The sequence below is a fragment of the Falco rusticolus genome, chromosome 6 (assembly GCF_015220075.1).
Source record: "Falco rusticolus isolate bFalRus1 chromosome 6, bFalRus1.pri, whole genome shotgun sequence".
Taxonomy (NCBI): Eukaryota; Metazoa; Chordata; class Aves; order Falconiformes; family Falconidae; genus Falco; species Falco rusticolus.
In genome coordinates this window covers 23,743,291-23,764,316 of record NC_051192.1, presented here as the reverse complement: position 1 = coordinate 23,764,316, position 21,026 = coordinate 23,743,291, and the positions used below count along the sequence as shown (strand labels likewise).

General features: G+C 44.8%; 1 protein-coding gene across 1 annotated transcript; it reads right to left on the bottom strand.

Moving 5' to 3' along the window:
- Positions 1-9,018: 9,018 nt before the first annotated feature.
- Positions 9,019-12,709, bottom strand: LOC119149890. The gene is made up of 4 exons (XM_037391754.1): positions 12,563-12,709; positions 10,343-10,626; positions 10,146-10,239; positions 9,019-9,397 (listed from the first exon to the last, which is right to left on the bottom strand). Exons 1-4 carry the CDS (start codon positions 12,707-12,709, stop codon positions 9,248-9,250), a joined length of 675 nt encoding a protein of 224 aa, XP_037247651.1. The 3' UTR covers positions 9,019-9,247.
- Between the last annotated feature and the right edge of the window lie 8,317 nt (positions 12,710-21,026).

Here is a 21,026-nt window from a genome sequence, read left to right as displayed (position 1 = left end):
GACGGAATTACAATAGTCCAGCATCGTGACTGTAGCAGCACATGCTGGTGTTGCACCACGGCTGCCATAGGCAACAGCAAGGCTGGTAACCCTTTTTGTGCTCATGGCTGAATAGACCTTCTAAGCAAAATTAGCAGGCCACGAATTAACACCCCCTTTAGTGCTTGCCAACAGAAAGCAAAAATAAAACAAAACCATGTGGCCAAGCGTTGTGTGAAATGGTGTCACAGGTCTTACTGCCTTCGACTGGGAGAACACACTGTGAAAACTGCGCAACTAAAGCAAACATTTGCAAATTATACCCAGCTTGTCATTTTCTCTGGAATAAATCCGGATAAAGCAAAATGAGGACTCAATGTGACTCACTGTCTCTGAAATAATATCTTAAATCAAACTGCCTGAACAACAGTTTTTATCGCCTAGTAAGATACTGACTTCCCAGGCCTGAGTACAGTAAGCAATGTGCCCCAGGAATTTACACAGAGCAAACTGGAGCTGCAGAGCCCAAAAGAAAAAAAGAAAAATGTGTATTATCAAAGTGCTAATAACTTTCCACAACATCTTGAGAAAAGATTGCAAGCGGTCTTATGCACGTTGAGCATGGACAGCAAGCTAAGCTTTGATGACCACAGTTACTCAACACCCCTGGCTTACTACTTCTTACAAAATGTGCCCCAAAATCAGACACAAGTAGTTTCCCTTAGGCCATGTCTACACTCAGATTTCCATGTAGATTTCTCACAGTGCTGCTGCTGGCTTTATTGAGCCAATGGAAAATTCTTCCTGAAATTCCCTGTTGCTGACAAAGCCCCAGCACTGAAGCAACATGATAAATTACATCATAAGCTGCCAAGACATCTATCATGACCAAAATGTTAATGCAACAGGAGCAGAAAACACTGAAGACCCTGGTGAGGATACTTTTCACTTTCATGTAAAACACTTTTGTTATACATAAATTGATTCAGATGTGTCAAGGAAGCAAGCAAGAATTTGACAAAGTCTTTCTACCTTAATAAATAAAAAAAAGCTAGTATTTCCAATTTAAGCAAATTAACTTAAAGAATATGAGCATTACTGCCAGGTATAATAGCATACATTATTATGACACACATGTACCTGCACAAATTCCATGTAACCTACATAAAAAGAAAGCAAGCGTAGTTCTACTAATTCTGTGTATCTAAAATTAAATCTTAATTTTTTTATTTGTTTTTGGGGGTTTTGTTTAAACTGTGCTTAACAGTAAAGGAAGCTGTAACAGGTGTCATTGTTTCTCCCAGGTGTAATCATCTTTTTCATTTGCCCATGTGAGAAAAGAATAGCCATTTAATGAGCAGGCTGAAAGTGATGATTAATTAAACAACTTCCAGGGCCTGGGGGATCCTCCTCCATTTGGGATACATTTCCTTTAGCTGTAAGACAGCAACAGACTCCTCCTCAGCTTTTTGTTTTAGCTGGCGTGTAGTTGTGAAGGGTCGAAGATGCTTAAAAGGCTTTAAGATGTTTCTCAGCTTACTTGTCAGCCTTTCTGGCATCAGTCATCCAGGAGTAATACTCATTGCCTCCGAACACAATGTTTTTTTTAAAGTGTTTGTGATGATATCCCAGCGCTGTCCAAAGCATCAGTTTTGATATTTAAGTGGCGGCACTTGCTGATAAGTCTTTCTTCTTTTAATCACTAAGACTTGAATCTGCAGCTTTTTGAACTGAATATCCATATGCGCCAAGTGAACCTCTGAAAGTAAGTCACTTCATCTAAGCAGCCTCATGACTGATTTTTCTAGTGAAAACTTGCAAACAATGAGCAAGACGACAGGTCAGAGTTGGTAAGACATGTGGCCCCCTTTCCCTTTTTCTCTCTACATCACCACCTAGGACCTTTGATCTGAATGTCAGCAGTGAAAATACACAAACAGATACTCTCTTATTATATACTCACAGGTGTACATTCCTAAAACTGTTACATTCCATGACTTTCAGCTGTGCTGGAAAACAGTACCTTCAGAAGTTGACCCCTTCTTTCCTCTGATCACACCAGTATCCAAGTACAAAGCATCACAGCTAGCATGGTATTCTAAACACCAGCAATGATCACACCAACAAATTCATGCAGCACATGTAAGGACAGGGCCAAAGTGCTGGCTGAGTTTTGCCTGTATGACACTGTGCACTGCTTTACAATTTGCAGAGAAAGGGAGAAAGGGTGCTTCTCACATCCAGCAGGAACACTTCTGGGCCAGGCAGCTGGACTTCTGATGCTGAGAAGGCTGGATTTAAGGCTAACTGGACTTGATTTTGCCAGTGCAACAAGAATTAGGAATCTTGTTGAAATAGATACAGCCCCTATGAATGTTCAGATCACTCCCCAAAACAGCATGCAACAAGTCATTTGTTTGGGCTGGGGCTACTGAATGCAAAAAGCACATCCCATCCTCGTAGAAAGAATGTTCCTACTTTTTAAAAACCAGCCTCCAGCTTTGGCAGCTTAAAATAGGAGGCAGTGCTCTTCTGTTAAAAATATGCCAGTATACTTCAGTAACTGGAAAGGAAAAAAGCGTGAGGAATTTTTCCATTTTTCTCTCCAAGTGTTCTGCACGGTGTTTATCAGCAGGCTGGTACTGCATCTCCTTTTGTTAGAAAATTAAAAGTTGCACTGCAAGCATAAAAGCCTCCAAGAACCATGCAATAACCTTCAGGCATTTTAAGAGCAGCAGAGGTTACAAGGGCAGCTCCAGACTCTAAACAGCACCTATTGTTTCTTTCTCTTCTTGAATAACAAAAGCAAAGCTGAAAGCTATTTACCTGGTTTTACCTCTGTCAGATCTCATTTCCCCCTTTATTTTCAGTAGATGATCTTATCAAATAGTGTCATTTCTAACAACTGCTTTGATCAGATGTATTTTTTGGTTTGATTTTTTTTTTTATTTCATTAGTAAGTTCTATAACAGACAACTCAGCATATGAAGTCACAGCAGAAGAGCACTTAGAAGTCTTTAGGATTCTGCCAATGCATATTTAAATTAAGAGTAACTATTTTTAAGCTTATAGGTTAACATGCTTTCATTTTGAAATCATGAGGGACAACCTAAAAGCACAAGGCTCTGATCTTGCAGCACTCCCACGCAAACAACTTTGTCTGCATCATCCCATGTGTCCCCCTCCCGCTGCAATCAGATTCATATGACAACACTTAACTTGTGCAAACACAAGTACAGAGCAAAAGGTGCAAGGATAAAACTCCTGATCCACCAAACTTTTTGGGTGTTCTGCTATTCAACATAGTATGTCCAATATATTACTCAAATTGTTTATAATGCAGAAGCAAAAACCAGTTTAATTTCAAAACAAAAACCTTATATGAGTAGGCATCCTGCAGAGGTTTTGTAACTAGCCAGGAGTGATCTGTAGCTAATATAGAATCATAGAATCATTTAGGTTGGTATATAAAATCCTCCGAGATCTAGCCTTAAAAAAAATTCTCCCTACAGACTTTCTTCCACTGTTTTAAAATATTCATAAAACTTTAAAAGAAAAAATATTTTGGGGCTGTTTTTCTCTTTAGGAACAAAGTTCACACAAAAGCAGTGATTTCTAGCTTTACTGATCTTCTCTTAAAAAATTATTTTCTTTTTTTACTTTCTCTAAATCACTTCCCAAAATCCACCTCTTGTCTTTTGTACACTTCTACAATTTCATTAAAAAGGTAAGAAAAAAAAATTACTTGAAAATATTTAAAATAATTTCCAATTCATAAGCTGCTGTTATAATCTTAATGAACTGACCAGAGAAATTATTTTACTTTAGCTATAAATTACATGCCAGTATTTGCAACCCTAAAAACATCATTAGACATAGCAATCTACAGTGCAAGTTTATAGCATTTGATTCTTCATCATTAACTGGAGTTTGTAAATACCATACAGAAGTTTAAGAAAACCATTAAAGACAGCGAAATAACAGGACTTCCCTCTCCTATAAAAGTATCTTAAAAATGTGTATTTTTAGGAAATTCTTGGATAAAAATCTAAAATTTTAATCTTCCTTACCATAACATGCTATCTATGAAATGTGACTTAATTGAATGTTACATTACGAAAACCCAGCTCTCAAGTCACTATTATACAGAACCTCAGCCACTATAAACTGTCATAACTGGGCTGACATCCAACTAAGAGTAATTGAAGACCTGCAATGTGTTTCTGACAATAAAATAGATACAAAAAAAGACTGAAAATGTGTCATCTTACACAAGCTGGAAGTATATTGAAGAGACACACATTTTTGAAAATTGCTAGCTCCTACAGCCTTACAGTCAAGTTTTGAGTTTTGTCAGAATATTTTCACTTTCCGCCAAGACTGTATCACGGATAGAAAAAAAAAATCAAGGCAGGCTCTGAAATGAACTTTAGTATTTTGGCATGAACTCTTGCCCTTCTGCAGCCCCACTTCCACCCAAAGTTCTTCCTAACTACAAATGAAAAGGAAAACAATATCTGAGCATCTGTAAGAACTGAAATTATTGCATGTATTACTGGTTTCTACGAATCTTTCTTGAGTCAGTTGAATTGTTGTAATTGCATATATTTCCTGCTTTAATAAAATGTTGGTGAAAGGTTCAGTTACTACAGTCCTTTACAGCTCTGGAAGAACTGGCAAGCTGGAAAGAGGAAAGTAACTTTCCAGTCAGTTCAAAGGAAATGGAGTATGCTCATTTCCACTTGCAGAATCTACTCTTTCTCAGGCTCTACAGACATTTCTGTGTGACCTGCGGTGCAGCATCTGGGCACAATATTTTCATCTAATTACTTTTTTTCTACTGAAGATATTATTAGTTTATACAGATCAGGAAAAACTGGACATAGGGTGAGAAACATTTGAGCAAAAATGTATGATTAGGCAGTTAATCACATTCTCATAGCTGCTCTGTATGACCGTTAGGATTTATGATTTCTCCACTGTGTCCAAATCTGAACATACACACACAAACACATAAGTATCCCGTCTTTCTTCAAAACCATAAATTTTGGACAGTCATCTAATAAACTTGATTACTTTTCTACATTACTTAACAAAGCAGGTTTAGTTAAAAATATTTATGCTGAAATTCTAAAAATGGCATTATACTTTAATAGGAAAGAAGAATATTTAGCTTGAACTTTTGAAAATTAGTGTCTCTACTCACAGTTTTCTCAGGTCAAGAACTAGTTTAGTAACACTGCCTTCAAAAAAGTTTATTAGAGGCTTGGAAGATAAATAATTTATTTCTCCTCTTTACTGCCCAAATATCATTTGAGTCTTCCCACCACACAAGTTGTACACTCTCAACATTTTCAATTACTTCATATGGATGATGCTGTTTAGTAACTAAAACATTAAGACGCTTGGCAGACACAATAAAATTATCCTGGGAAATAGATGTGGGGAGCAATGTTTCAAAACTTCTGTACGTGACACATTGCCAATAAGAGGGTTCCTAACGTTATTTAGGAACCTTTAATCACAGATACAGTATGATCAGGAAGCCATTCACAATACACCTGCATATGGCAAGCTACACAAGACTGGAGTGTTTCTGAATATAACATCCCCCCTTTTCAGGCGTGATTCTGAGGACATCTACCTTCACAGGCTTGAAGGGAAGACTAGAGCATATATAACCAATGAAGCATATATCATCACACAAAAGAAAAGCCACCAAAGGCTTAAAGGAGGAAGAAAGTAAGGAAAAGTTATCCCATCTTCATTCCACACTTCTGGAATGTGGACAGATCATAGTAAAAGTTAAGTGGCAAGAAGATTAAAGGAAAACTGTTAAAGCCAAAAAGTTAATGTTTTGGCCCGACGGCCTCACAGAAGATACTATAGATTATATGTGTGTTCTATTTCGATTAAAAGCTTCTCTGGCCATCACAGCACATCTTGCCCCAGCTGGAAGCCACTCTGGCATTTTTCTTTTTGCTAGAAAGTACCCTATAGGCAAATTCCAAAATAATAATAATAAAGAAAGTCTACATAAATTGTCAACTACTGTTTGTTATTATTTATCATTTTTTGGCACACACAGACATGCCAGGCACTTTACAGAAAATACTTCGAAGACAATTCCCGGCCCTGTGGGGCTTAAAAGACCAGGGCTAGTCTGTTCTGCAAACACAGGGCACTGCTTTACCAGAGATTATTCCAATTACTTCAGTGGCATTCCTCACAGTACTAAGATTATGCTTATTACACGTACTAGCAATTTCAGGTCTTAAGAGATGAACAGAGCAAATAAGGGAGGATAAAAGATTAAGATATTTTAGAGACAAATGGTTCGAATGCACTACATTTGATCTTTCTGAACCTGAAAGCTTTTTCCTGTGCATTTAACATACCCAGTTTTCACAAAAAAACCAAACCACCAAGTCTTCAAGGCTTTATGTTTCAAAATGTCATTATACAAGTATATGATGCTTCGTGTGGGATTTCTAAAGTAATACATTGCTACTGAAGAGATCCCTGGCATTGGTTTTAGTAAGAAAGAGAAACTGGGAACAGTGGCAACAATTCTTGAAGAGTAACACCCATATGGTTTCAAGCACAGCCACCCAGACCTGCACAGAGCAGTACAACTGCAAACCCTGACAAGCCTTCCACCCAGCCTTCAAAGCAAAAAGAAAAGTGGAACATGAGGCCAACTGTGAAACTGAAAGAGCTATCAGGTTTGAGGAGGGCTGCAGAGAAAAAAACCTCATAAATTACAAGGCTTAACAACAAAGATCACTTTTAACTTCACATCCTGAGTATTAGAAAGCCACCATCATAATTTCAGAGCATCGAAAAGGAGGAGTGATCAACAATCTAAAAGCATTTCTAGAGATACTGTGCTTTCATATCCAGTGTCTTTCCAAATGTTACTTGGAACAAACAAATAGTTTTATTGAATAGAGCAGATCCATATGGTCAAGGAATGACTAAAAGTAACATAACTAATATATAGCAAATATATACATAAAGGCACATTCCTTTCTTTGACTCATACTCTGGGCAATAGGAGTTTCATGGTAAGATTCCAGTACTACAGTACTATCTCAGGTTGGGTCCTTCAATTTTACCAAAGCTAACACTTAAATAACTTTTTTTTTTTGTGGCTATAACATGATTGGTGACACAAATTTAAAAAGAAAAAAAAAAGGAAAACCAATCTGCCAGACTTCTTCAATTGTACAAGGCTTTTAGGAAAGTGATTATTTTTATTATTATTCTTACTTTTAAGACAGGTAGAATCTAGTAAGTTTTCACTGTTCTCAAAGGAATGAATTTTGCAAACAGAGCCACAAGGAATCAAACCTGTGAAATTCGACAATCTGCAGTCAAGTATGAATTTTCAAAAATACAATCTTGGCCATTAAGAATAGCATTTCCAAACTTACTAGTTTAGCACACAGCACTGTATTTTAATCACAGCCACAAGACACGAAACATATTATTATTAAGTGCTTTAGCAAGTTCTTAACAGCTGCTGAGAACATGAGTGTTTCTATGGCTTTTGGCAAGACTTAGCAGTGTTGGAAATCAGGAAGATGAGATCTAGCAAAGATATTTTTAGGATCAAATCTTGCAAAAAATAGAAATAATAATCTAAGCAATCATACATGCAATCTGCAGTTAAACTATCAACTGTACTACTCTGCCTCTTCTTCTGTAGTTTCATATTATGCTATAATTTTTAATTCTACACAGCAAAAAGTCAGGATGAGTGCCAGGGGTACTCAAAAAACTTTAAAACTTCCACTGTGAAATAGCTTACCGTTTGCCAGTGTGCATACTACTGAAATTATATTAAATGCTTTTTAAAGGTTACCTATTTTAAATTGAAGTTGATGGAACAATCATTTTCACTTCAATCCAAAACGCTTTACAGGAATTACAGAGTGGTTTAATTTGTTAGACATATTATACTGTCTACCTACTTTATGTAAATTTACTTTCTCTTTTGAAGTGTTTGATAAGGATTCATTTGAAGGATGCAGTGTTCCACGTAAATTTATTACTACAGAAAAACTTAAGAAAACGACACTGCTAGCAGTAGAACCCATGGGAACACTTCAGCATTAGAAATTCTTTCAGATAATCTAATTGGCTGTTATTTGCCAGAAAGAAATCACATGTTTAGAGGAGAGAGGTATATTTTGCAAATTCTTACAGTTCATCTGGAATTAGCACTTAATATTTCTCCATCAGAGCAAAATGAAGTTCATCTGAACAGGAGAGCTACAACTTGAGTTAATTTGTCATCCACGATTATCACTTGGAAGTTCACTGCGTGATAAGGACAGTAGAAACACTATTAACCATGTCATTTAAATTGCTTGAGTTGGCATCGTGCCCAAGTCCTTCAGATCAGTATATCAACACACTTGTTGCTGGCAGGGACTTATTTAAAGGGAAGGGAAGAGGAACTACCTCAGAACCTAGTATGCTGTACAGATTTCTACAGTAACTCATGAGAATAAGCAGTATTACTCGGTCTTTGTATTTGATTCCTAGACAAGAGAATGACAAAATAATAACAATCAAGTGAAAGACTCTTTTCTTCCTAAGGAAAAAAAAATGGGAAAGCATTTCTACAATATTCATTTTAGATTACTTGAATTTGCATTTACTGAACAGCGTACTTTGCTTGTAATTGCAATACTGACAAACTAACAAAGACACACACCTACCCCCCAAACACTTGCTCTGCCAAATTTTATGATCCTGTATCTCTCCCACCCTTGCCTCCTCCCCAAGATCTCCAGCATTCACTTCATTAATCCTGTAGGAAAGAGGAAAGCTCTGATGGCTGGACACGGTTTATTTTCAGTAGTAGTAAGAGCCATTTTATTTCACTTCAGACAAATGTCACAAAGTAACATAACAACACATTTGTGAAAGCTGCAATTAAGAAATACAAGGATATTTTTTCCCCCCCAATTCATACCAAAATTACTAACATCTTTGTTGGAAACAACCTACATGTTAAGTTAGGCATATTATTTCTACATGCAGAAAACAGGACAGAAACTTTTTCATTGTATTCTTCATCTCCTGTTTGCCTACGCTATGTCCCGATTAAGAAAAGGTACCCCATTTTTGGACAGGAGGAATTAATCAGCTTCACAAGCATCTTAGTGCATAAAAGCAGCTCATCTGTTTGCTAAAAAATGCTGTGCTTCCCAATATCCACACCGTGGCCAGCAACAGCTCAGCATTCTCCTATTTATCACTTCGCAGCACGAGTGTGCTGGCAGTGTGGGCCTGAGTGGTAGGCAAATACTGAGGTACGCACAGTATGTGGCCCCAGAGGATATTGTTGGGGAAAAGGCTCTCTTACCTTCCACAAATCGTCCTCCGGCGTCTTCAAGTGAATGATCTGGAAACACAAAACCAAAACCCCCTAAAGTAAGAGCACAACCCACAGCCAGCCCCGCTGATTTGCCGTCCCCACACACACACCCTCCAGACCACTTTCCCACTGCTTGCACTACAAACAAGCAACTTTCCTGTGGCATTTATTTTTTACTGGTGAGCCATAAAATCGCCTGCTTGTCCAATTAATGTGAGCATCATCGTTTTCATTTACCTTTCACCATCTCCAGGGAAGGAAAGCGGAAGGGGGGAAACAGAAAAGCAAATGCATAAAAGAAGCTTCAGAAACACGAGTTTCAACTCATTTACGATCTCAGATAAAGGTTAATAGTTAAACTCCTTCCTCTCCCTCCCCCCCTCACAATTATTGATGCCCTTCAAGAAATGAAATGGTTTTTTTTTTTCTCGTTTACTAGAGGCTAGACAAACTGTCAACATCTCCACTTTATTTACGGGTTGAGCAAGAGCAGTTCCTCAAACATCAACATTTTTTACGTTAATCCTGGAGAGAATCCACTTCTCTAGAACTACAAAATCTGCCAACTTCTGTAGTATTTATTTTTAACGAACGAGAGTGAGAGCCTTGAGCTATCCTCCCTGCCCTCAGAGGAGAGGAAGGGGGGAAACGCGGCTCCACTCTCCCAACTTTAAAGCCCTTTTCTCTTTCTTCCCACACCACTCAGCTCCTGGTCATTCTCCATCCCACCACCCCCTCCCACTCCCCCAAAATCTCTCCCGTCCCGATCCCCCACCTGCTCCACGTCCACAGGGATTTCAAGGGAGGAAACAAAATCTGCCAAGTGGTTCGTTTCGGGCGATTTCTTCAACCCGTCTGGAGGTTTAAACCTGAAAAACAAACACCTCTATTGAATGCAAACTAAGCTTTGGGGGTTACCGAGTTAATTCCTCGGCAGACAGCTACTCTCAGTGTCTGGTTACACAAACATACCTACAGACAGGTTGGAGGGTGTCCCTTAGAAACCGGGGCGTGGGGGGGTAAGAAAAAATAATCAAAACGGGGACAGAAGTTGGAGGGGGGCCCTCGGGGTGGGCAGGCTGGAGAGAGGGAAGATACGCAGCCGGAGACAGGTTTAATACCGGGAAGGGACGGGGAGAGTTAAAGCAAAGGGCAACCCGCGAAGGGGCAGAGACCCCAGAGGTCTCAAGCAGGGATGGGGGGATGGGAGAGGGTGTCCTTTTGGGTGGCGGTGACAACAAGTTTTTATACACAGCCTAAGTACAACAAAGGAAGGTACAAGCCCGGCTGGCCGCGGCGGCGCGGGTGAGGAGCGGGCTGCTCCGGGGGCGAGCGGGCTGCTCCGGGGGCGGGCGGGCGGGCGGGCGGCGGGGCGGGGGGGCCCGGCCTGTCCCAACCCGGCCCGGCATCGGATGTCACTGCGCACAGCCACGCCACGCCGCTCCGCGCCCTCCCCGCCGCACCGGCACCTCGCTCGCCCGCCCGCACTGGCGGTAAAGAGCGGCTGCCCTGCGTGCCCGCCCCCCGCCGCCGCCCTGCTTACCTGCCGCTGCCCCCGGGCGCCGCGGGCCGGCCGCGCCCGCCGGCCCCTCGCCTCATCGCGCCGGGCACAAAGGGGCGGCGGGGCAGGGCCGCGCCGCGAGCCCCGGGAAGAAGCGTGGTAAGAGTAACGGTGGGAGCAGTGACAGCCGCGGCGAGGAGGAGGAAAATGGAAAATAATAATTAAGAGGAAAAAAGGAGGGAGACGACCACCCTAATAAGCCGCCGTGACCATGCCGGGGAGGGGAGTCCCTCCTCTCGGGGGCAGCGCTGCGGGCCGCGCTCCTGCCCTGCCCTGCCTGAGGGGGACGCGGCGGAGGAGAGGGGAGGGAAGGGGGTGCCGCCCGCCCTGCCCGGCCTCCCGCGCCGCCGCCCCCAGGGACGGGCTGAGCGCGGCCGCGGAGGAAGGCGCCGGCGGTGCGGGACCGCGGGAAGGGGAGGGCAGGGAGCGGCGCGGGGCCGCTCGGCGCTGCTGCCGGGGCGGGCGGGGGGGCGCACCGCAGCCGTTAGAATCGTACACCCCCGCACCCCCCCGCCTCCCGGTAATCGCCCTCCGCAACCCCGTGCGGCCGCGCTGCTTCCCGGCTGTCACATGGCTCCTGCCGCCACCCCCAAAGGGTTTCGGGAGGCGCTTCACTTTCACTTTGGCCCCGCCAAGGGGCTCCCGGGGGGCCGCGGCGCCTAACGGGAGCCCAACGGAAGCCCTCGCAGCGAGGGGGCTCCCCGCTGCTCCCCTCGCTCCAGGGGGGGCTGCGGGGCTGAGCTGCACCCCCGACCCCCTGTCAGGGCGCGGGTCGGCGCCGGGGCAGCGGCCTCCCCTCAGGCCCGGCGGGGTGCGGGGCCGCCCCTGGGCCCGCGGCGGCGGTAACGGCGCTGCGCACCCAGCGCTGCCAGCCCTCCTCTCGCATCTGAAGTAGGAAAAAAGTGAGAATAATGAAAAGATAACCGGGTCCATGGGAGCTCCGGGCTGGGGAGGGCCATGTAGTGCTGCAGCAGAGGGGTGCAGGGGGCTGACTGGTAGGAGTGGGGCATTTCAGAGCCGTAGGCAGGGACACTTTCCCCAGCCTAGTGGGGACTGATCACATGTATGTCCTGTCCCCCCTAACCTCCTTGATCCCTTCAGTCAATTTATCTAAAGGGGCTGGTGAAAATGCCACTGGAGAGGCTTGCACAGGGTGGGTCACCTCAGGCAATTTCCAGTGTCTGGCACGGGGATGTGGCGGTGCCCCCACCGGTCCTCTCCGCACTTCCCACCAAAACGCACTGTACCCACACCTACGGGCACCAGCTGCTCAGTACCCCGCCACCCGCGAGACCAGCACTGCACGTTTAGCCAGGGATGGATCTGGCCCAGCATCATGGTTTTTTGAGCTTCCAGGGTGGGTGTGGGAGGCACACTCAATACAAGTATGTCAAATGCTGTTGCCTCCCTGCTTCGTTTTGAAAGAGCAATTAAATAGGAAAAAGGAGTTACAACTTTGCTCTTGCTCCCCTCTTTTACTGTGGGCACCCCACTCTCACGGACCTGACCTTTCTGTAAGAAGAATAAGTTTTGCCATGATCACTTCTGATCTAAATGCTGGTACCATTCAAATGGGACGAGAAAGAGCCAGAAAAGAGCAGTAGCCTTCTCCAGAGAAGCTCTCCACATGCCTCCTGTGAAATGCCCATCGCCTGCATGGTGCTTATGGGCAGGTGGTCATTAACCATGTAACGGAGCTGGTGGCTCCCAGCAGTTTCTGGAAGACACAGCAGCACTTCACTAATTACAGCTTCACATGCCCTGTGCAGACATGACATTGTGCCGAGTGAGTCAACTGGCATTATGTCCTTGCTAATGCTTTTATATAAGTTCTTTCACTCTGGCCTTCTCTCAACAGTCATCAAACATGGCACAACACATGTTCATCATCTTCCATGAGCTGGCCTGTAACCACCTTTGCCTAAGCCCTTGTCACAAGCAAAGCAATTGCTTGGCTTTCGTCAAAGCCTGGCTGATGCCGGTGCTAACCATCAGGCTGCGTGTCCTGTGAAGTCCTAGTATGCTTGGTTCCTCTGCACCTCAGCCTGATTTCCCAAAATGTCTGACATGTTTTACTCAGCATGAACAAGAAATATATAATTATGTTGAATTTGGTTGGGGGGGTGGGTTATTTTCAAAGCACAGTTAGATAAAATATTACTGCACAGAATATACATTGCAGTGACAATAAATGAAGTCCCGGCACCACACATTTTAGTATTCTGTCCTGAAATTTCTGCTTCTGAACTAAAACCATTAGCCTTGAGATTCACTGTTAAACAGAACAAAAATTACTGTGATATTTGTGTTTGTGTTTCTTTCTTCTTTTAGTGTTTATCATGAGGCAACAAGAAGCATTGATAAATCAGACTGTGAACAAATGCTTTCTCAATAACCACCCAGTGCATGGCCTGTCATTCTGAGTATTTGCTAACTTGAAAATTAAATTGCCATTTGAGACTATTCCGTATTCTATAATATTCATTATCTTTCCTTAATTTTCCCTTTAATTACAAGGCCTGATTTCACCCCTTCTATCCATGTTTTTTTCTGCTAGAACCCCCCATGAAATCAAGAGCACTAGACAGCAAGCTACTGCTAACAGGCAAAATAGGACAGAATCTGTCCCCAATTATATAGTTCTCTCGAATCCCCTTTCCAGTGACAGCATGCTCACTGCCCTGGAACAATGGCCAGAAGTTAAGAAAGAAAACATTTTACAATAAGTGAAATACAGGGAAACAATAGCCTAATTTACCAAATAAGAATAGTGAGATATCATCCCTGAAAAGAGTGGAGGGGTAATCCAGATAAAAGAGAGAGTGAAGAGATGATCAGGCAGTCATTCAGGCCTATCTCCTGATGCTGCCCGAAGATTAAATCTGTCCTAACAAAACAGAGCAAGAGTCTGGAATAATGTTATCTTCCTTCTCCTCCTCCTGCCTGACACCCATCCACCCACCCGCTCCTACATTTTTATCAATCTCTATTACCTTTGGATGCTCAGAAAAGAAAAGGAAAAGATGGAAAAATACAGAAAGTGAGAGGAAGGAACTTGACTCTTTTTTTTCAGTTTAAGAAGAGGCAGGAACGTATTTATTTGTTATCACACTTCCATCACAGAGCATTTTGATTTAAATATTTGCAATTAAAAGAGCATCAGTTTTACTTACAAAAGGCTAGAATTAAAGGAATATCAAGTTAAGCGTCCATCAAGTGTCTGTGATGTTTTAAGTAAATTTGGGGACTTTATCGGCTTTTGCAACATCAGAAAAAGTGGTCTCAAACAAGTGAAATACATTTTTAAATCAACTGACAAAAAGGCTTTCCATCCTTAGAGTTGCAGGGGGGAGCGCTGCCTAGCAGAATAATGTTTTATGATCAACAGCAGAATAATCTGAGACAGCCAAGCCTGTGTTTGCATGTTAAGGTACACAGAAAACACGCACCAGGGTGCTGAGCAGTGAAGAGAGGCATGAGTGAACTCAAAGCTGTCCCTTTATGTGGTTTTCACAATATTCTCATTTACCAACGTTTATCAGCAAAAAACAAGACGGAAGGATAAATTAAAATGTATACCTGGTGCATATTTTTGTTTCCAAATGCTTGCAAACTCTCTTTGTGATTTAAGTAGTTCTGAGGTTATTTATGATAATGGTATGCATGAGTCTAAATGGCATCCTGTTCTGAAAAAAAGAGCTGATGGAAAAGTGCTTTGGGGCAGTCTACACCCTTTTTTGTCCTTCGTCTGTAAAGACAACTGATACAGACAAAATGTGACAAAAGCGTGGTGCTGTGTGAGGTGGGGCAGCCGGATTAAACACGATGTGGAAAAGTGGTCTGGCTATGGGAATTCTACTAAGCTTTCTACTCCTGAACTAAACAGACTTCCCAGAATCTTGGGCAGGATGTTGTGTCTTACTTTTTCTGTACAAGGTAACTGATATTTCTCTGTAAAGCAGTCCACCATGTCCCAGCAACTGTAAATGTTGCTTTCAAGTTTGTAACATGCTTCAGCAATCCACATGGAAAATGTGAAGTGGCAAAGAGTCTAGTTGAGAAATTTCCTTACCTCTGAAATTTCAGTTACCGGAGGTAGTCTGTACTGAGGGAGAAATTACTGTATTAGAGTCCTGGAAATTTGCTGCTTAATTTATTGCTGAGCTTCAAACAGCCTGATATTACTATTTTCTGTCAGGGTGCAAGCCCGCAACTCTTTTTGCCTTGCCTGGAATAGATGCATGTTTGGAAGGGCAAAGAAACAGTGTTGCAGGTCTGTAAGGGCAGTTGATAAGTGTCAGTGCTTGTTCTTGTGTTTATTTAATTAGAGATATTTTTTATTATTATTTGTCCAGGGTACTTAGAACACCAGATATGCAGGCACTATCTGATAGTCTGCAAGCTGCCCAGATGTGTTAAATTAAAGTTATTCTTATTAAAAGTTAAGGAACAAAAATAAAAGTGGAACTTTTCTCTTTGTAGTTTTAAAGAAAGTTTACGTTGCATGTTTGTACTCTTTTCTAGTTCCACTAAAAACAAAGTTAAGCCCTCAAATTAGAACACTAATATAAAGATTTCCTGTAGTGATTACTTGAATTGGAAAGGACAGTCAAACTGACTCTACCACGTGTGAAGAAACAGACAAATGGTCATGATTCTTATTTTGAATAGGTCGAGAAGGAAACAGTTTATACATCACACATTATTATTTTGGCAGTATGCAACATTTCCAAAAACTCCCAAGTCTCCTGTTCAAAAATCTGGAGACTTATAATATTTTTCTGACAGTCAATGAGACATCCTAATTCACATTGGTGCTGTAATAAACATGCAGAAAAGGATAGAACATTATTTGAATTGTTCTACTTAATATTTTAGTGTCATATTTGGTACTTCTATTCTGTGAATTCAGTTCCAGACTTGGCACTAGTAAGGAGGGCTAAAAACTGTCCAGGAAAGAAAGCCTCTCCAGGAGATGTAGAAACATAGGAACGGTCATACTAGCTCAGTCCAAGGTTTATCCAGTATTTAACCTCAAATTATGTCTGTTGGTGGCTACTTCAGAGGAAGCTGCAAAAACCACCGAAAAAAAGTATTGCTAGTGTAATCATGTTTCTGTCTACACGTTCTATTACTTGGACTTCGAGATGAAGACTTGCATTTCTTCTAAATATGATAGTACAAAACTATTACCTTGATTAGGAATACAACTCCATACATATCAATACAATATCCATATGTATATTTTTCTTTGAATTCCATCAAGACCTTGCTTTTAATGGCATGTGATGACAGTGCATTCCACAAGGTAACTGCCTTGTACAGAAAATTCCTAAGATCTCTTTTCCATTTCCTCGTCTTGTTTATGTATTACTCATACAAGTCATGAGGGTGGCCAAGAAGTTCCAAATCTACCTTATATTACACCCATTATATTTTACACATCTGTGTTATTCATCTTACCCTCTCATTATCCCATATTCCCCAAAGCAGCCATGATCTTTTCAAATACCAGTGTTGTCTATACCGCTGACAATTCGTGGTGCTTTTCCCTGGGCCATTTTATTTCTGTGCTTTTCTTTTGAGATCCTATTCCTGGCAGGGGCTTCCCGCTGATTTACATGATGACGAAGCTTATGTAAATCTTTCTCCCACGCCTGCCTCCCCTTTCCTTTGCTATCCAATATTTAATTAGCTTCCTTTACTGTTGCTGCCCTTTGACCAGAGGTTTTCACTGTTATCCACAGTGATGTCCAGATTTCCATCCTGAGTCACTACAGTATATTAAGAGGCAAATCAGTGAATGTGTTTTTCAAATCTTGTGTTTGCCGTTTAACATTTGCCAAGCTGTTACCCATTTTCGTGGCTGCCTTGGGCCTCTCTGAAATTCCTCTCAGTCTGTCAAGCATTTGGCCAAAGTAACCACTTGCGCCATTTAAGATGGATACCACTTAGTTGCACTTATCCTCCCCTTCCATCTGCCAGACTGTGGGCAGGCTGGGGTTACTCAATTGAGTTTAGGAAGGAAAGTGAAGGGGAGCTGTGAATCCTGGGCCATCTTTGTCTCAAAGGGCCAAACTTTCATCTCCTGATTAAAAGTTCTTCCTTGTTAAATGAGGTCCCTTGGGAAATGATGCCTCCTCTGTGGAATGGGATTGTGGAAGCATTGCATTTGCAGCCTTTTGGGCTGTTTGTTTGAATCCTGCTTATAACCAGCTAGACCATGAAATTTGGAAACAATATTTTTTTTTAGCAGGGGGCACACTAAAGTGGGGTCTTTTACTTGTTCCAAAATGGCCTTAAATATCAGAAATACTAGAAGAGATTAAACAACTCTTTTCCCCTTCTCTGTTTTGATATATCTGCCACAAGCACAGGAGAGAGCCCCTTCCCTCTGGATTAGTGTTAAAGTGAGAGACATTGTTAAAAGGCTAATAAAAAATCAAGGAGCTATAAATACTAAGTGATTTTTAAGTAAATATGTTTTTTTTTCCTAAGGAATGCTCAGCTGTTAGTGTTACGTTTGACAGCTTGTAAAAAGGTGAGTTTTCACTGAAGAGCAAGAACAGGTCGAAGGAGAGACAAAGGCATGTTCTGAGATAAAGAAATCAAGAGGTATCTGCTCTACAGATTGAAGGTGTTGCATTACTCTGTGCAATGTCCAGAAAGAGGGAAATCTGCACAGCAAGATGGTCATAAAATACATTTTTGCAAAGAAGACAGGAAATGTTTCTGTCAAAAAAAAAAAAAAAAAGAAAAAGAAAAAAAGAAAAAGGAGGGGGGGGCAGCAGAAAAAAAGCTCAGTCCCTCTGGTGTAGCTTTCCCATCTGGTGAAACGAAGTGAGACAGATCTCTCCCTGGCTCCCAAGCGATGTATCTCAGAACCATCCCCACACCTTGTGGCAGCAGTTTCATTCCCAGAGCAAGGTGCTGTGCTCTGGGTGTCCCTGCGCTGTGGGTATGGGGGGTGCTGCCAGCCCTGCTTGTGCGGGGACAGCTATGGCACCTTCTTGGGCAGCTTAACCAAGACAGGGCAATCAGACTAGCGCTGGGCTGGCTATAACATCATGGCTCGTTTAAGTATGTAACTCAAAGGTCACTGCGTTAGCTCTGAGAAAAAACACTTGCCGTCTCATTCTTCCCTCAGGGTTTATTGCCAGCATGATTATATTTTCAGGAGTGACAGGGAGGCCCTGATCTATAAATCTAAGGGAGATAGGGCGTGAGCAGATTATCAGACACCTCCTTCTCCACTCCAAAGTCAATAACCTCAGCACCTTGCAAGGTTACTTTCTGGAGGAAAACAATCTCTCAGCCAGGCTCTGCCTGTTTGCATCTGCTGAATTGCATTCAGTCTGTCTGCCCGATAGCTGGGAAATCAATAGCTTGCCAACCAGACCAGAGCCCCAACAACCCGATCTTTTTTGTACCAGTGAGGAAGAGGCTCAGGTCCTCACTGAATTAGGTGAATTGGATTTGAAAAGCATGATTTAGGAGGAAAGTAAGTGCTTGAAGGAAGATCGCTGTTCCCCACTCCTAAAATCCAGCATGTGCATCTCTCCCCCTGCAAGCACAGGCCCCCTTGTCTTTGACACCCCTCTCCCCCCAATAATTCCGTGGTGTTTTAATGACCAGAGAGCCACTAAAGACTATGCAAAATGTCACATTTAGGACAATCCAAGGAAGACATCAGCAGCCTCCCGGAATCTCATTTCCACCCCCAGGGTAAGTTTATTGTTGGAAGGTTACCGTTGTTTTACCCCAGAGGCAAGTGGTAAACTCAGGCAGCCGAAAATAACAGGTCATTTGGCATCTGAGGAGCTGCTTGCAGATGGGGATCGGTTTTTATAAACCCTGTACGAGGGGGCACGTTTGAAGTAGCCCCTGCGAGCGGCTCCCCGCTCCGCGGCTCTGCTCGACTCGACTCGGCTCGGCTCGGCTCGGGTCGGCCCGGCCCGGCCCGGCCCGGCCCGGCCGCCTCCCGCCCCCGGCACCGCGGCGCGGAGGGACAAGGTATTTCCTCGGACTGAACCTAAACCCTTTGTCGAGGGACTTCGTGTTTTATCATAAAATCGTGCACTTTAAACCGCACTGTAACGGGACTTTTTTATTTCACATAAACCTCCGGGAAGAACAAGGGAAAAATCCAAAAGATGCCCACTCTCCTTCCCGACACCCGCCCGGGTGCGTTTCCTGAGCATCAGGACTTGCCGGTGGTGACTGACCGACCTTCCAGCGCAGGAACCACCGACAAGTTCCGCGCTGGCGGTGCGCAGCCCCGGGCAGCCAAAGCGTCAGGCTGTGCCGGGCGGCCGCACGGTCATTCCACCAGCTTTGGTGCAAGGGGAGAGGAAAACAGACCCCGGTCGGGCTGGGCGCTGGCAAAACGTCACCGGCAGCCGCGCCGCCAGCCCCGCGGGGGACCCCGGGGGGCTCCCCGAGGCCCCGCGCCCCACCTGCGAGGTGTGCCCAGATGCTGCCGCGCCGCAGCGGCGGGGGCGGGATGGGCGCGGAGGAGAGGCTCAGTTAGCGCGGCGTTAATGGTCTCTCTGCCTTTGCACCGCTCTCCGTTAAGCAGCGGCCTCAGCCCGCGGGGGGCACCGGCCCGGCTCACCTGCAGCTCCGCGCCGCCCCGCGCACCTGGGCGGCCTCGGCGGGAGCCGCCGGCGGGGCTGGAGCCGCGCGCGCCGGGGCTCGGTGTCCCCGCCGCGGCGGCCCCTGCGCGGCTGGCGGGCGCGGGGCGCTCCGGCCGCGGGAGCTTTCCCCGGGCTGGCGCGGAGCAAACTCGGGCGGGTTTCCACCACCAGCCCCTCGGCAGCACCGCGAAAAGCACATTATTCCCAGCGTATGGGACTTTTATTTTTTCTTTCTTTTCTTTGTTCTTTTTCTTTTCTTTTTACGCGCAACCAAAGCGCTAGGACGAAGAGTGCGATTTAAATGCGAGCTCCGCCGTAGTCCTGGCACTATCAAACCACACTGATTTTCACATCCTTCCAAAAATCTTTTTGCCTCGGTTCCCTTGCTGCAGTTTGCGTAAACAGCTTTACTATTTAACTACTAGGAAACATAAATACACGCCAATAAATAACAGCACGGCAACCGGAATGAATAACCCTGGGCAGAGCGGGCAGAAAGTAGAGATAATCTCCCAGAATGTGGTTTGGGGGTTCCCTCCCCCCAGCCCCCCGCGAGCAGGGCGAGGTAATTTAATTAAAATATAGGTGTGGTTTTTTTCCTTTTTTGATGTGCGCTCGCGTAGCAGCCACGTCTTGAAGAACAAGACGAAGCAGACGGATTCGGGCGCCGCTAATTAGACAGCAACGAATGCCGGCATTGCACGAATGTTTGGGTGGCCAGTGGCGCAGAAGGAGCCACCGGAGGGGCCGCGGTTTCCGCGTGTTGTTGGGCCAGCGTCGGAATGGCTCCGAGCGGCGGGAATCAGCGCGGGTCTCCCCGCCGGGCCGCGGAGCCAGCGCGGAGCCGCGGCGCGGGCAGCCAGCCCTGCCCTGCCCTGCCCTGCCCGCCCCCCGCCGGCGCGCCGCCTCCGCGGGGCGCCGCGTAAGCCGGCGGGAGAGCCGGGCTGGTGGATCCGCGGGGGGATCCCTCCCCTCCCCTGCTCCGGGTTTCGCGGGGGTCTGCGCCGCGCCCGCCCGCGCACCCTTTCTTTCCACCCGAGGCTCCCGCGCCCGTCCCCTCCACGAGTGGCCGGCGGCAGCTCCGCGCACCGCCGCGGCTGCCCGCGCCCGGGCGTGGGGCGGCGCGCAAGGCGGGGGCCGCGCAGCCGGTGACAGAGCGAAAGCCCCCGACCTCCCAACCTCTTGTCAATCCATCTTCGGCGGATCGCAGCGAACAGCCCGAACGGGTTAAAGAAAAAGGCTTTGTCACTGCCGAAAAGGGAGAAGTGGGGAGGGGAGGCGGGGAGGCAAGAGAGGTCCGGTGGTGAAGAGCGGTGGTACAGGGTGGGAGGGGAACCACCTGGAGATCAAGCTGCAAGGGAAGTTAAACGCACAGCCGTCCGTCCGTCCGTCCGTCCGTCCGTCCGTCCGTCCACTCCCTCGACCCCTTCACCCATCCCACTGCCGACCCCCGGCGCTG